The sequence below is a fragment of the Diaporthe amygdali genome, assembly GCF_026229845.1.
Source record: "Diaporthe amygdali strain CAA958 chromosome Unknown NODE_2_length_3802984_cov_64_841326, whole genome shotgun sequence".
In the NCBI taxonomy this organism is placed as follows: Eukaryota; Fungi; Ascomycota; class Sordariomycetes; order Diaporthales; family Diaporthaceae; genus Diaporthe; species Diaporthe amygdali.
Window position 1 is genome coordinate 1,084,256 of NW_026517022.1, and position 14,707 is coordinate 1,098,962.

General features: G+C 54.9%; 7 protein-coding genes across 7 annotated transcripts; 4 read left to right on the forward strand and 3 right to left on the reverse strand.

Moving 5' to 3' along the window:
* Positions 1-525: 525 nt before the first annotated feature.
* On the forward strand, positions 526-3,176 carry J7T55_011683 (uncharacterized protein; the record flags this gene model as incomplete). The annotated part of the gene is made up of 5 exons (XM_053136492.1): positions 526-802; positions 1,035-1,303; positions 1,372-1,476; positions 1,535-2,906; positions 2,977-3,176. The coding sequence occupies 5 exons, from the start codon at positions 526-528 to the stop codon at positions 3,174-3,176; spliced, it is 2,223 nt and encodes a 740-aa protein (XP_052999489.1).
* A 3,553-nt stretch (positions 3,177-6,729) lies between these two features.
* Positions 6,730-7,881, forward strand: J7T55_011684 (uncharacterized protein; the record flags this gene model as incomplete). Its single annotated transcript, XM_053136494.1, has 2 exons — positions 6,730-6,990; positions 7,084-7,881. The coding sequence occupies 2 exons, from the start codon at positions 6,730-6,732 to the stop codon at positions 7,879-7,881; spliced, it is 1,059 nt and encodes a 352-aa protein (XP_052999490.1).
* Positions 7,882-8,635: 754 nt separating this feature from the next.
* J7T55_011685 (nkyrin repeat protein) lies at positions 8,636-9,466 on the reverse strand (the record flags this gene model as incomplete). The annotated part of the gene is made up of 3 exons (XM_053136495.1): positions 8,636-9,084; positions 9,204-9,372; positions 9,443-9,466. The coding sequence occupies 3 exons, from the start codon at positions 9,464-9,466 to the stop codon at positions 8,636-8,638; spliced, it is 642 nt and encodes a 213-aa protein (XP_052999491.1).
* Positions 9,467-10,434: 968 nt separating this feature from the next.
* On the forward strand, positions 10,435-10,731 carry J7T55_011686 (DNA-directed RNA polymerase III subunit RPC10; the record flags this gene model as incomplete). Its single annotated transcript, XM_053136496.1, has 1 exon — positions 10,435-10,731. One exon carries the CDS (start codon positions 10,435-10,437, stop codon positions 10,729-10,731), a length of 297 nt encoding a protein of 98 aa, XP_052999492.1.
* A 247-nt stretch (positions 10,732-10,978) lies between these two features.
* On the reverse strand, positions 10,979-11,362 carry J7T55_011687 (SOH1 family protein; the record flags this gene model as incomplete). Its single annotated transcript, XM_053136497.1, has 1 exon — positions 10,979-11,362. The coding sequence occupies one exon, from the start codon at positions 11,360-11,362 to the stop codon at positions 10,979-10,981; it is 384 nt and encodes a 127-aa protein (XP_052999493.1).
* A 706-nt stretch (positions 11,363-12,068) lies between these two features.
* Positions 12,069-13,143, forward strand: J7T55_011688 (metallophosphoesterase domain-containing protein; the record flags this gene model as incomplete). Its single annotated transcript, XM_053136498.1, has 2 exons — positions 12,069-12,356; positions 12,424-13,143. 2 exons carry the CDS (start codon positions 12,069-12,071, stop codon positions 13,141-13,143), a joined length of 1,008 nt encoding a protein of 335 aa, XP_052999494.1.
* Positions 13,144-13,417: 274 nt separating this feature from the next.
* On the reverse strand, positions 13,418-14,139 carry J7T55_011689 (uncharacterized protein; the record flags this gene model as incomplete). The annotated part of the gene is made up of 2 exons (XM_053136499.1): positions 13,418-13,933; positions 14,056-14,139. 2 exons carry the CDS (start codon positions 14,137-14,139, stop codon positions 13,418-13,420), a joined length of 600 nt encoding a protein of 199 aa, XP_052999495.1.
* Between the last annotated feature and the right edge of the window lie 568 nt (positions 14,140-14,707).

Consider the following 14,707-nt stretch of genomic DNA (forward strand, 5'->3'; position numbering starts at 1 on the left):
AGCTGCCTCATGCACGGCGCGGCAGTCAGCCCAGCCGCACCGCAACGCAACGCAACATCGCAACGGCAACGCAGAGCAACGCACAACGCACCCGCAAACGAAGCAGTCCTGCATCTGTCTAATTTCTCACTCGATCACCTCCACCCCCCAATCCTGCGCCCTCGATTTACTTCTCGCCCGCCCTCACCCACAACCAAAAGCGAAAAACCCAAGCCAACCCAAGCCAACCCAGTCCAGCCTAACCTAACCTGAGCACCACCCAAGGACCGAGGACACTACCACCTGCCACCTGCCACCTGCCGCCTACCGTTTTACGTTTTGCCGACCTCGTTTTTTACCCTTTGGGTCCTGTACTTGTGTCCTACCTAACTGTCCTGCCTGTCCTTCGCCCCCCCTCGCTCGCATCCTACTCCCCCCGTCTCTGGGCTGGGCGGCTGAATCGTGCCACCCTTGGGTTTCGTCCCTTTTAAGATTTAATACAGTACCCCCCTCCTCTTTAAATCGTTCCTGCATTCCTCCTCCCTTATGAGCTCTCTGAATTCCCGCTTGAAACACCTCGGCTTTGCGAAACGCAAATCGAGCGCAAGCATTCAGTCGCCAGACCTATCGCAGAGCCAGAGTCGCACTCCCCCGCCGCAGGGCTCGTCGCAGTCGTCCATCCACAACAGCACTCCCCCATCACACGTCCGACCCGCTGGACAAGCTCCCTCCATCGCCTCCAACTCCTCGCAGCAGTCCCTGCCCCAGATGAACCACCCTGGCCAAGGGCAGCGGCCACCGAGCTACACAGCTGGGTATCCTGGTGGGTCTCCTCCCCTCCCCCTCCCCCTCCCCCTCCCCCTCCAGACCCCCTCCCAGAGCCCCAAGCCCCAGGGCCCAGCCTATTAATCCCTTCACCAATCAACCCAACCCAGCCCAATACAATTGCTCGCGTACTTACATACACCCAATTCCCCGCCCCCAACCAACTCAACTCTGCTCATCTCAACTCAACTCAACTCTCCTCACTGACACCGGCCTCCCACCCTCTACAGGACAGGCTCGAACTCCTCCCACGCAGATGGTCGGTGGCCCTCCACCCATCAACACCGGAGCTCCCCCAGTCGCCGGCTACCCCCCTCAGCTTCCACCAATGCAAGGCGGCCCGCCAGTCGCCGGAGGCCCGCCAGGCTACACTGGCGGCGCCGGAGGCTACGGCCCTCCCCCTAGCCAGAATCTCCCGACCGCCGCATACACTCGACCAGCCGCCGAGGTCGAGGGCAACAGCAGGAGCAAGGCGCAATTGATTGTTGGCATTGATTTCGTAAGCACCTCGACCCGCATGGACAAGTCTTGAGTCTGGAGGTCCACTCTGCTGACACCATCTCCCAGGGCACGACTTTCTCCGGTGTCGCATTTGCATTCGCAACAAATAACGAGGCAAAGGAGGACATCATCACAGAATGGCCAGGTGCCGGTTCATACACTAAGCAAAAGGTAGGCAGGCTACGAGGCAGAGCGTCGGCGTCAGCCTCAAAGCTGACACATTTCTTAGATCCCTACCGTGCTCTACTACGATCAATACCAAAAGGTTGTTGGCTGGGGCCCCGATATCGCCGATGCCCTCGCACCAACAGGGTACCCGAAGCCAGGAGTGCAAAAAGTGGAGTGGTTCAAGCTGCAGCTGATGCTGTCCGGTAATACGTATATCGACCCCATCAACCTGCCACCTCTGCCACCAGGAAAGTCCGAGATTGATGTCGCCGCCGATTACCTGTTCAAGCTCCGCCAGGCCATGCGGGCAGCCCTGCAGAAGACCCTGGGCGAAGTCTTTAACCGAGAGGAGCGGAACATTCGGTACTACCTGACGGTGCCCGCCATCTGGAACGACGCTGGAAAGGCTGCCACGAGAGCCGCTGCCATCCAGGCCGGCTTCCTTCGAGACGAGAACGACAACCGATTGACCCTGGTTTCCGAGCCCGAGGCCGCTGCACTATTCTGCGCAAAGACCGGTCTCCTCAACCTCAAGGTGCATGATGCTCTGCTCATCGTGGATTGCGGTGGTGGTACCGTCGACTTGATCGCATACGAGGTCGAAGACGAGAACCCTTTCACGGTGGCCGAGTGCACCGCCGGATCTGGTGACTCCTGCGGTTCGACCGCCCTGAACCGGAACTTCAGCAATATATTAAGGACCAAGATCAGGAAGATGAAGCTACCGGACGGATCCAAGACCGCAGGCCGCGTCTACGCCAAGTGCATCATGGACTTCGAGAACCGCATCAAGGCAGACTTCCGCAACAACGGGCAAAAGTGGGCCGTGGATGTGGGTATCGAGGCCGAATTCCCCGAGGCTGGCATTGAGGAGGGCTACATGACATTCACCAACGAAGAGATTCTGCAGTGCTTCGAGCCTGTGGTGAACCGAATCCTCGAGCTTGTGCGCAACCAGATCATCGCAATCCAAGCGCAGAACCGGGCACTACAGAACATCCTGGTCGTCGGTGGATTCGGTGCCTCCGAGTACCTCTTCCAACAAATCAAGCTGCACGTGCCTCCGCAATTCCAGTCCAAGGTCGTACGGCCTATGGACTCGGTCGCCGCCATCGTCAAGGGTGCCGTCACTGCTGGTATCACAGAGCGTGTTATCACTCACCGTATTGCGCGGAGACACTACCTCATGGCCACCCTGCAGCCGTTCAAGGAGGGATACCACCCAGAGGCGTACCGTGTGCCGTCACTTGATGGCAAGGATCGATGCAAATTCACGCGACAGATTTTCGTGCAAAAGGGTCAAAAAGTCAAGATTGGAGAGCCCGTTAAAGTCTCCTTCTTCCGCCAAGTCGCTCCCGGGGCGACTCTCATGTACGAAGATATCCTGTATGCTTGTGACGACGACGTTTGCCCGGAGTACACTAAGGATCCCCGTAAGTTCCCTCATACATCTGCCGATTAATAGTTGTGGTCCATTTACACGGTGCTGACTCTTTGCTCCAGGTATCAAGGAGGTCGTCACACTTACCTCGGATCTCTCGCGCAAGAATTTGGAGAAGGATTTCGAACGCATGGACACACCGCAAGGCACGTTCTACCGCGTGTACTTTGACATCTACCTCACGCTCGACGGCTCGGAGTTCAGTGCCGAGCTAGTCTGCCAAGGCGAGGTTATGGGCCGTTGCAGGGCGAGGTTCAGATAGAAGGGGCGATGCCGTGGACTCGAGTGACGAGTTCCTGACGTCTGGCGAGGGAAGAGGCGAAACATCTGGAATGTGGATTTCCCCGTCCTCAAAGTTGCTGGGAGGATTCGAGATTTGGTTTCTGCTTTTTGAATGGCCCTCCCATTGGCTGAGGCGATTGATACCACGACTGCAGGCATGACCACCATTTACACACGAAAAAAAGAAAGAGAGTCTTGACAAGCGAGAAGGGGGGCAGGGTTATAGCAGCGGCTAACGCATTAGATGTTTAGTCTAATCTTGTATTAGGGAGCGCCGAAATGACAAAGAAGCTCACAGCGTTTCCGAACTTCCAATGATTGCGATGATGTGCTCAGTGCCTGCCAGATGTAAGTGACTAAGCGAGCTTTCAATATCGCTAGATTTTGCTGTATGAACATTGAATCCCGCACTGGGTCTGTCTATTCGGTGATCGCTAGCGGGTTGGAACGGCGCGATCAGAGTGCGCTCCTAAGTTCTACTAAGGACCGGCCCGTCGCGGTGATAGCACACCATGAGCTACTTTTATAGTCAGCCAGTCTGGCTCAGGTTTGGTCTTAGATCACCTTCTCAAGGCCCAGGTGAAAGCATAGTAGACTTCAATTGTGTAACACTAGTTAGATACAAACGCTGTATCTACATGTGAATAAAATTACTAAGTCTAATTCAGCACCGTTTGAAACCCTGTGCCTCGCAGATCATGGCAGCGAGTGCCTGCTAGGTCTGAAGATGGCGAAATACTCTAACACTTTCTGTGGGCGCAGAGTCAGGAAGGAGACAGTCTCTTCGATACCTACGAGCTGACGAGGTCGTACAGGAAAGCTTGCGAAAGGATTCTTGTACGTCTCCCCTTTATATCAACCCTGGGGCATGGCGCGACTTCGATAGTCTTACAAGGACACTGTCTTTGTCCAAACCATTCTCGAACACCCCTAAGTTAGCTCAACGCATCGATCATGGCTCAATGATCCGCGGACCTATTAGGGGTTGGAGCATGAGGAGTGTACGGCCAAATTCACATGTTGTCGTCCTTCGTCAGCTATACTAAGTACATAAGTGTGCGAACGGAAATCTCAAAACCAAAAACCGAATCGTTAACTATATGATTTACGAAGTCATTAGCTCAATCGAGGCCTTGACTGAGACTTTGCATAGCGCACTAAGAAAGGAGGCTGTTAAAGGTTCTCAAAATGTAGCAAGTCCTGAGCGCCAATAACCGTCTCAGTATCTTCGGTGTGTTAGTTAGAGCGTCTCGACATGACTTCTATTATAAAGTTGTTCTATCTTAAAGCAGTAGCCGCTCATAATTGTCGCCTATACTGGGCGGCACGAGGGATACATGGTCCTTGAAATGCACCACAAGCTTTACTAGTCTTCATTTTTACCAGAGTACAAGATGTGTGAGCAGCTTTTAATGAGACATGAGAATTGGAAGCAAACAGTCATAATTGTGGAGGTACAACCTAGACAACTCATTATATACACTTGAGTTTGTTTAATATCAACTTAGCTGAGCCAATCTGGGTCACCAATCTGGGCCAGAACTACATTTTAAACCCGACCCTCAGTCACCTTCTCGTATCAATCGAGGAATTCCCCCGTCCTGTCCAAGCCCCCTTTCACTTCGTTACGCAGTGACTGATTTAAGTGTCTGGAACTGTGACAATCCATAAGGCTTGTGATGATAATTCTATTCTGGTCAATCTTGCTTTTAGATACTCAGATTTGGGCGATATAAATGGGATCACAGTGGTTCATCGCAACACAAAATTAATGAGGTTGGAATATGACAGGGAGTTGGTTGCCATGATTTCCGCTGCTCTACCTCTGGTTGGGTGCCGGGCTTTCGGCGCGAGAGTTTGATACTTATAACAAAGTTGAGGCGGCTAATTGTCTAATTAAAAGTGATGTGGCGATTTGGCGCGCGAAAAGGATACAAACCTGGAATAACCACAACAGTCCCAAACGATTCCTTGCCATCCGGGCATCTTGTACGTGGGTAGGAATATCGGATTTGAAACGGCATTCTTGAAAATTTCCAGCACGGACACACTGACTGGGGACCATACTGGATGTGAAGCTATTTTTCCAGTATTGTCGCCCGCTAGAAAGGATCGTTGATGCCTTTGTGTTGGGTCAGTGAAAAGCAGGACTGGTCAGTTGGAATTAATAGCCAGTATTCAAGCACACTAAAAGTTATGTCAGCTGTGAAGTGCGGTATTATCCCCAGAAATCCAGCCTTTGAGATATGTACACACAAGACTAATTTTGACGCGAGAAAAATCCGTGGAGTTTTCTGGAGAGAGCATATTCAATGCCGCCGCGACTATAGAGCACCTAAATGTGTTGCTATTGTACTACCGACAGCTTAATGTCACCTAGTACGTGGTAGGAACCATTGGTATTCTCAGCAAACGATGAGACATCCTTCTGTCTGCAACGCAGTGCACATGTTATCTCTCCTACTTGTTATCAAGATACAGTTGTTTCGTTTTGCATATGAACAGTCTCAACAAATAATGCATATTGTTAGTGAACATTGCCTTCTGTTTCTTACAAGTATATCAGGTAACGAGAAGGCTCAACTACAAATAATCCTTTAAATGTCCGCGTGTTCGCGTTCTCAGTTCGCAGAAGAATACTGCACAAGAAGAGAAGTCTATATATGCAGAGGGAGAACGTGCTTGCTTGAAATCAAGATACCGCAAGTAGATACAAGGTCTTCCGCTTATCTGAGTATTAAGGTTTAGAACATTCCAAGTTTTCCTCCCAGGTGTATAGTTAGGGCGGTCTGTGCAAGTCGTGATGGCCTCTCTTAATTCCAGACCAGCCTCGATGACATCAGGCCTGGTTCCAGGGTCTTCACGGGAGTGGATCGACCAACCTATTTCTGAATTGGCGCTCGATCAGCGGCTGCCAAGCGAGAGACTCACACCAAGTTGCGGCCCCTGCATCACAGCCCACTGAAACGCTGTTCAGCTCAGTCTCCAATCAGCCACCCCTGGCGCGACAAACCCCCCCGGCCAATGCTGCCCTTAAAAGGGAACGCTGACTTGGAATCCGGAAAACCAACCGCTCAATGCGTCATCCTCCACCCCAGCTGTAAACGCCAGGGAGGGTCCATGGCAGAGACATGGCTCTAATCAATCCCGCCAGTAAGAGCGTGAGAAAACGAAACCATGGCAGCGTCCCTGGGCGTTTGGGACGAACGACGGCTGCTTAAATGGCCATCAAGCCATTGACGCACGTCGATGATCTTGCGAGGTTTGGCTATCTATCTATCCAGGAAGAGTGCTTGTTGTACAAATCTCATCAATCAAAGACCTCTTGTCGACTTCCCTTTGCTTGCATCTGTTTCGAAACATATCTCTCGTCTGATCTTGATCCCAAGTCTCAGCTACACTACCGCATATCATTTCCTGTCTCACATATATCGACCGCGAAGATCTAGAATCCACACCCCATAGATCTATACAAGAGCCACTTAGATACACGACCTTGGATATCACATCCTCACACAGCCTTTACCGTGAAGATGGTTTTATGGCAAGATACCGTGCCTCTGTTGATAACCAACAATTGCGGGGAAACAATATGGCCGGGCATTTATACAACGGCCGGCACGGGCCCTGGCACCGGTGGCTTTGAGCTGGCAGCTGGTGCCAACAAGTCATTCGAGGTCGGGTCAGATTGGTATGGGCGGGTATGGGGGCGGACGAATTGCACATCACCGTCAGACGGCGTCTTGACCTGCACAACTGGCAGCTGCGGGCAAATGGACTGCACACAAGCATCCGTGAGTCAAAGTCCCAACTACTTGGACATCTGCCTCATCGAGGAGAGTTGTCCTTGGCTCACCTGGTTCTATAACGACTAACACGACTCTCAGGGCAACCCGCCAGCAACATTAGCCGAGATCCTCCTCTCCGGAGGAGTAGGCAACAACCAGAACTTCGTCGACATCAGCATTGTCGATGGGTATAACCTACCGCTGGCGATGGAGTACCAACCGAACCCCAACGGCCAACAGCCACCTCCCAACATGGTCAACCCAGCCTGCATCGCAACGACAGGCTACCTGTCCCCAGCCAACCGGACGGGCACAGACTTCACCAACGACACATACCCAATGCCGTACGAGTCCAGGCAGACCTCGGAGAAGGTCGGCCACTGGTGCCCGTGGAACCTGCAGATCCTGGACCCGCCCAAGCCGGGCGACGGCGTGTACCCGTACCCGGACGACAGCACGCCGCGGCCCGTGTTCGACCCGTGCCTGAGCTCGTGCAAGAAGACGGGCAGCGCCAAGGACTGCTGCGACGGCAAGTACAACGACCCGGACAAGTGCCCGCGCAGCCTGTACGCGCGCCACGCCAAGAAGGTCTGCCCGGACGCCTACAGCTTCCCCTACGACGACGGCGCCTCGACCTTCGTCATCCCCGGCGGCGGCGGCTGGGGCGTCACCTTCTGCCCCGCCGGCCGGAGCACCGACATCCTGGCCACCTTTGGCACCCAGATCAGCCAGTGGGCTGCGTCTGGGAACCTGTCTGAGGATATCCTGCAGGCGGCCAGGAATGTGACGTTCATCGAGGCGCAGGGCGGCGCGGCAGGCGGCGGCGCGGGCGGTAGACTCATTGGCAGGCTGTTTGTTGCAGTTGTTGTTTCTCTGGCGGTGAATGTTGTATTGTAAGGGCTTGTGGGCCTTGCATGAGTGATACGACAGAGTGATGAGCTACGAGTGAGGCATTGCGGCATATCGGGAGACGGACTCTGGGAGATCCCTCATCCCGCTGCATTGTTTGAGTTGGAGCGCTTCTCATTCTCGTGTGACTTGGCTTTTCTTACACATACTATATACCCTATTAGAGCATGTCAATAGCTGCAGAATTTCATTGGATTTCATATCCATTTCTACATTTGCCTCGGACTTATATCCTTCGTACAGCAAATGCACACGCTGACTTGCTGTCCCTCAAAAGCCATATTGTACGTACAACACTGTGCAGAGCACTTATTTACCTACTTGCCAGGTCTCCTCGTTGGGAGGACAATTCAAAAAAAAAGACAATGCAAATGCACGGCCGATGTGCATCAACTCCGACATAGCATTTGTAGGTGCAAATCCATCAGAATGTGATGCTAAGCCCCATGAAACCGACAACGGGATCCAAGCTGGGAGATACGAACAAGCCACATCGAAAAGGCTTGAAGGCTCGCAAATGCATTTCAGCGGAATTATACAACATGCACTGGGCGTTGCCTGACCATCTTGAACATGGATTTCTCTGCACTAAACGCCTTTTGCTAAAATTTACCTCCCAGAGACCCCGTGTGCCGTCTAATATTTGGGTGACCAGGCACAGCCGGCTCAACACATCCGCCATGAGCCACAGCTGCGATGCTGTATGCGCAAGTCCGCCGCGTCCACACGCTCAGCCTAGCGATCAGCCCTTCTTGGCAGCCTTCTCCTTCCTCCTCCGCTCCCACTCGGCCCTCTCCTCGTCGTCGCTCCCGCTGAACTCGGCGTCGTCGTCGCTGTCGACGTCCAGCAAGGGCGCGCTGATGACCCCGTCGCTGGCGGCGGCGCTCCCGGAGCCCTGGACAAAATCGCCCTTGTTGAGGGCGGCGTACTCGTGCCTCTGTATCAGGTCGCGAAGGCCCGTGTTGCGCGGGTCGACGAGCTGGTAGGCGGTCAGGCCGCCCTTGTTCTTGGCGCGCGGGTTGGACCCGGCCTCGAGCATCATGTCGACCAGGGCGTTGCCGAACTCGCGCTGCGCCTCGGGCTCGCTGTTGATCCACCGCACCGCCGAGTGCAGCGGCGTGTCGCCCTCCAGTCGGTTCGTGGGGTCGCACTCGAAGTTGTCCTGGTCGAGGAGGAAGTCGATGATCTCGTCTGCGGGGGAGCCGTGGGGTTAATCTCCAGGGCATGTGATCGTAGCAGGAGGAGCAGCGAGGAAGATGGTGTTCAGGGGAGGAAGTGGGAGAGTTAGGGGTCCAGGATGGCTGGCTTACAGTTTCCCCTGGCAGCAGCCTCATGGTATAAGTGGTTGCCCATGACAGATGTTGTGTTGTTCAGCAGGTCTGCGACCTCCTTCTCGCTCTTGCCCTCGAGCGTCTCCTGCATCAGCTCGACGTTGTTGCGACGGCAGGCCTCGATGAGGATCTCCTTTGCGGAGGCGCCCTATGGGGAGGGAGCGGTGTCAGTAATGGTCTAAGTGGACGAACATAGCCAGGCTTTCTCGTTTGCATACATCATGTTCGTCTTCATGTGCCATGGTGAGGATAAAGCTGTGAGCAGACACAGCTCGTTACAGCGCGGGAGGAGTCTCAAGGTAAAGGAGCCCTGCGTGGAAGTATAAGGAGGGATCCTCTGGGTTTCAGGAACAGCTCCCGCAGCCCACGTATGATGCGAGCCTGGCCGTCAGATGTGGTCGCCTCGACTGCAGGAAAGTTGTCCAACCGATGGTGTTGCTGCGGCGTGAGATTTTGGGTTGCGTCGTGTCGCTGGGAGCATAAGCGTCGTGGTTTGAGTTGGGCAGACGTCACCCTTTGGGCCCTTCAAACCTTCGGTTTAGGAGGTGGCAGTGACCAAAGCCACGCGTGCAGACAGACGAAACCAAGCAGCCAGGCAGCCCGCCAGCCCGCCAGCCCGCAAGCAACCTGCCGCTGCCGCCCAAAAGCCCGCCCCGCCGGCCGGGCCAGATCGCGTGGGGTTCAATCCCAGCAAGCGCTTGGTGGTGAAAGGAGGGGTCCTCCGCCCACCACGCCCACCACGCCCACCTGAGCTGTCGCTATGCGCTATGCAGTGGGCGGCTCTAGCGCCTGTGACTAGCCGCCGGCCCTCAACCTCAGAAGCTTGCCTGCCGCTAGGTACCTAGGCACCTAGGTAGTGAGTGAGTGGGTGGGTGACGAGACCTGGGCTCCCGAAAGACTCACTTTAACTGATTGTGAAAAAAAAAGTTAACTCACAACCCAACTTTCATGTGATAACCAGCCATGCAACAACGGTGACACCGGATCATCGGGCGGCATATTACTATTCTGGGCATTTCAATTGCAACTATCTGTACGACCTAGCGAAGATGCTGCTCTGTAAGAACCCTCTCAGTGTTCCCTTTGCCTGCCTCATAGGCGCACAACGCATGGTGTCGCATCGCATCGCATCGCATCGCAACATGACTAACCTTCTCCTCTGTCGCTCCCAGTCTGCCCCCACTGCGCAAACATCCTGACCGTGTCCGCCATGGACAACGGGCTCAACCGCCTCGAATGCCGGACCTGCCCCTACGAATACGCCATCACCGAGCCGCTCTACTCGCGCCGCGTCTTCCACCGCAAGGAGAGGGAGGACGTCTTTGGCGGGCCCGGCGCATGGGACAACGCCCAGAAGGGCAAGGCTCAGTGCCCGGCTGAGGGCTGCGACGGCGAGGAGGCCGCTTTCTTCCAGGTCCAGATCCGCAGTGCTGATGAGCCCATGACCAGCTTCTTCAAGGCGCGTGAACCGGCAATAATCTGCCCCACCTTGTTGCTCGAGTACTAACACCGCGCAGTGCATGACTTGCGGGCATCGGTGGAGGGAGAACTAGTGATTCGACCCCGCGTGACGCGATGAGTGTGGGAGGCATTATTGGTTTTCTGGAGGGAATGATTCTGGCGTGGTTTGGCGCATAGCTAAGATCGACAATTGCATGGCAGGGCGTTTGGGGGTGTTTTTCGGTTTGGTGGTGCTTCGCTTCGCTTTGTGATAGATACCAGAAGCCCCAATCAAATTTGAATGCTTCAACCTCTCAGACTTCCTTCTCCTTGTGCCACTCGACAGCGGCCTTTGTACCCTCCTGGATCAGTGCCGCAACGAAATCAGGACTAATGATATCGCGCCGGAACCGCTCCTGCTGCAGCAGCTCGAGATTCTTGAGCGTCGGGCCCGGGTAGGTGAGGTACTTGAGATACGGCGGCTTGCTCCAGTACTGCAGGTACTTGAGGTACTCGACAAAGGCGGGCTGCTGGAGCAGCTTCTGTGCGGCGAGGTGGTTTAGGTAGTTTGGGTTCGCGAGCGACTGGACAAACTCGAGTTCGATCTCGAAGCGAGTGTATCCGCCGTACTTGGGCTCGCGGCTTTTGTTGTCCTTGTCGTCGCTGGGAGCGTCAGGAGGCGCTTGTGATGAGGCCATCGTGGTGCTTCAGCAGTATGGTTCTGGGAGTGGTCACTGACACTGACACTGAAGAGAGAAGTGGCAGTTGTTGGAAGCTGTCGCATTCACAAGCCCGAACGGGTGCAGCTGGATGCTTTGGCAGGCCCGCTTATGTAAGCCAGCCGGGAGGTGCTGCCCCTCTCCTTCTCACGACTGCTTGGTCTTATTGAGTTAATGTCCCACTCAGGTATCCCGGACTCACTCCCCAGGCCTCGCAAGGTGGAGTCCCATTGGGAAAGGGGATAGTGAAGGTCTTCAAGTGCGTGTGGAGTTTGACCCCAGCTTCTGTTTATTGCAAGATGAACGGCCAACCATGGGTGGATTGCGGGTATACCGCCCTCAACCAACGGGGCGAATTCCAGGTCTGAGCTTACTCTGTTCTGTGAAGGCAGAGGCTTCTTGACATCACCATCTTCACTTCACCAGTCCACATTTCAGGCAGCCGCTCTCATTTTAATATATTATACCGATTCAGGCGCATTCATCTGATTTTGTGACAAAATCATACACTCGCTGTTGCTGCTCTGCTTTCTGAACCAACACGCCGTCTTCTTGGTGGTTCATATAGATATATCGGCTCACTCATACTTTACCACGTGTTTTAGGCGTGAGTCCTCATTGCCCGCCCACTTTCAGTCTGCTCAAAGAATCAGGAACTAAGGTGCCGTCACATCGCAGCGGAGACATGGCATTGGCACCACAGATCAAGACCCGCCTTCTCATCATCTCAGATACCCATGGCAAAAGCCTCTTTGACCCGCAGACCAAACCGGAAGAGGCCCAGAAATATGCATTCCGCAAGCCCCTCCCCAGTGCCGACGTGGCCATCCACTGCGGCGACCTGACGCTCATGTCACACGTCAAAGAATACCAAATCACCTTCGACGTGATGCGGTCAGTAGATGCGCCGCTGAAGCTGGTCATCCCGGGGAATCACGACTGCAGCATGGATGTCAAGTTCTGGGAGAAAGATGTAGGAGCTCCCTGCCTCTATTTTCAAAATCTCTGCAAACCAGAAAGACTCATATGAATTTGTAAAGTGCTCTCGGAGAACTTACCTCTCTGAAGAAACGATGAAGCGGCTCCTCCGCCAACCGCACGAGACATACGAAGTAGTGGAAAAAGCCCGCCAGGATGGCATTCATGTCCTGACTGAGGAGGGCACGTACCACTTCGTGCTTGCTAACGGCGCCAAGCTCACTGTTTACGCCAGCGCGTGGACGCCTGAGTACGGCAGGTGGGGATTTCAGTACGGCGAGGGCGGCCACGACTTCGCGATCGAGGAGGGCACGGATGTGGCCATGACGCATGGACCGCCCTACCGGATGCTGGACCGGACTAGGAGCCACGACGATGCAGGCTGTCTATCGCTGTGGGCGGCTGTCAGGAGGGCGAGGCCCAGAATCCACTGCTTCGGCCACATCCACGAGGCCTACGGGGCGGTCAAGCAGTCGTGGGAGGATGAGGGCGAGCAGATGGTCCTGGAGAGGACTGACGCTGGCGGTGGGGCCGCGATCACGCCCGTGAGTTTGTGTCCTGGAGATGAGGGCTCTCTCCCGTTTGAGGCTGGCAAGGAGACGCTCTTCGTCAATGCTGCCATCATGACGGTGGCATATAAGCCCCACCAGTCGCCTTGGCTGGTAGACCTGGAACTGTCGACACCCGATGATGGACACCGGGCGAAGGCGGACGAGACGAGTGAGGTGTTGTCGAAATCGAGAAAGCTCCAGGACGGCTCGATAGCCGAGGAACATCCATGAAATGAAAAGGACTCAGACAAGAACAAATCTCAAACAGCTGCTCAAGGATTGCATGATACAAGAGGACGGCGGCGTGTGCTCGTTCAAGATAACATTAGACTATCGTTGCCACCGATAATTGAGGCGCTCATTAAAAGATCATATATATATCCAAAATTATATTTGCCTTCCTTTCGTTGCTCTTTTCCCATAAATTCGAGACATCACATCAAACTGGTCGCTAAATTGGCATCCACAACGCTTCAACTTCCAAACCCAGAGGCAAATCTTCCTCTTACAACATAGCAACAACGGCAGCCAGGAAGCCACCAAGCAGACCTCCGCTGACAGCCGGGCTCGCAAAGGCCGCACCAGCCGCAGACGACGCAGACGCAGACGCAGAGCCAGACGCGGCGGTGCCGGAAGCGGAGCTGGTCCTTGAGGACGTCCTGGTGCTGCTGCTGCTGCTGCTGCTCTCGGAGCCGGTAGACGAGGACCCAGACGAGGCGGAGGTAGCGTTGGATCCCGTGGTGGCGGACGCAGAGGAGGATGTGAATGAGGTGACCGAGGCGTTGCCGGACGAGGTCCCCGTGGCGGTGGCACTGGCGCTGCCCGTCTCGGAGGCCGTGGCCGAGAAGGAGACGCACGCTGCGGAGCCGGCGGACTGGGCCTGGATGAGGTCGCCCGAGCTGCAGTTGCTCAGCAGGCAGCCCGCGGCCTGGGCGCCGATCTCTGACTGCGACGCGCAGGCGCAGGCCTGGTCTGATGCTGGGGTGCAGACGGCGGCGATGGCGGAGGTGAGGCAGGGAGTCTGTTTGTGTGAGAGGTGACGTTAGCAAGCTGTTGGCGGAGATGTGATGTTGAGATGGGATGGAATAAACTGCGAAGACATCGGACGGAGATGTGAGGGGGACGAGGAGAGTGAAAGCTTACAGCACAGGCTGGCTGGCCTTCGAGACCTGCCTGGGCGGCGACAAGGCCTGCGGCAGCAACTGTGAAGATGGCGGCGGACTTCATGATGTATTGGTCTGGTTGGGCCTGTAATGAACTTGTGGAATTATATTGTGTGCTTGTTGTGGTGAATTAGAGCACGTGTATTTTATAAAACAGCTGCGAGGGATCTAATCCAACATGAAAAAGGAACCAAGCGTCGCGCGAAAGAGGAGTGGGAGAGGGACCAGCACGCGTTTTAATGCTCCATCAAGGTGCTCCATCACTTTTGCTTTTGCCCCCCAGTCCATTGACGGAACAGACTTAAAGCCAAACCCAAAATTGATGAAGCTCCCCGACTTCCGCGAGTCCCTTCGCCGTCGACCACGCCACCGTGCTGTGTGATTTGCCGACCAACATGCCAATTTCAGCCCATACAAAGCTTCCACCACATGTCCTGCAGGGGCAACCAGCTCACATCCTTGCCGACACAGGGGAGGCTTGCTCAAAAGGGGAGAAGAGGGTGCGGGGAACGAGCAGGCAAGCCGCCTCGACTTTCAGCTGTCAAGATGAGGGCCCACCTGAGCAAAAAGTCTAAATACACAACTCCTGCGTGCGAAAGACGGCAGTGCGTAGGATGTGCATAGAATGTAGG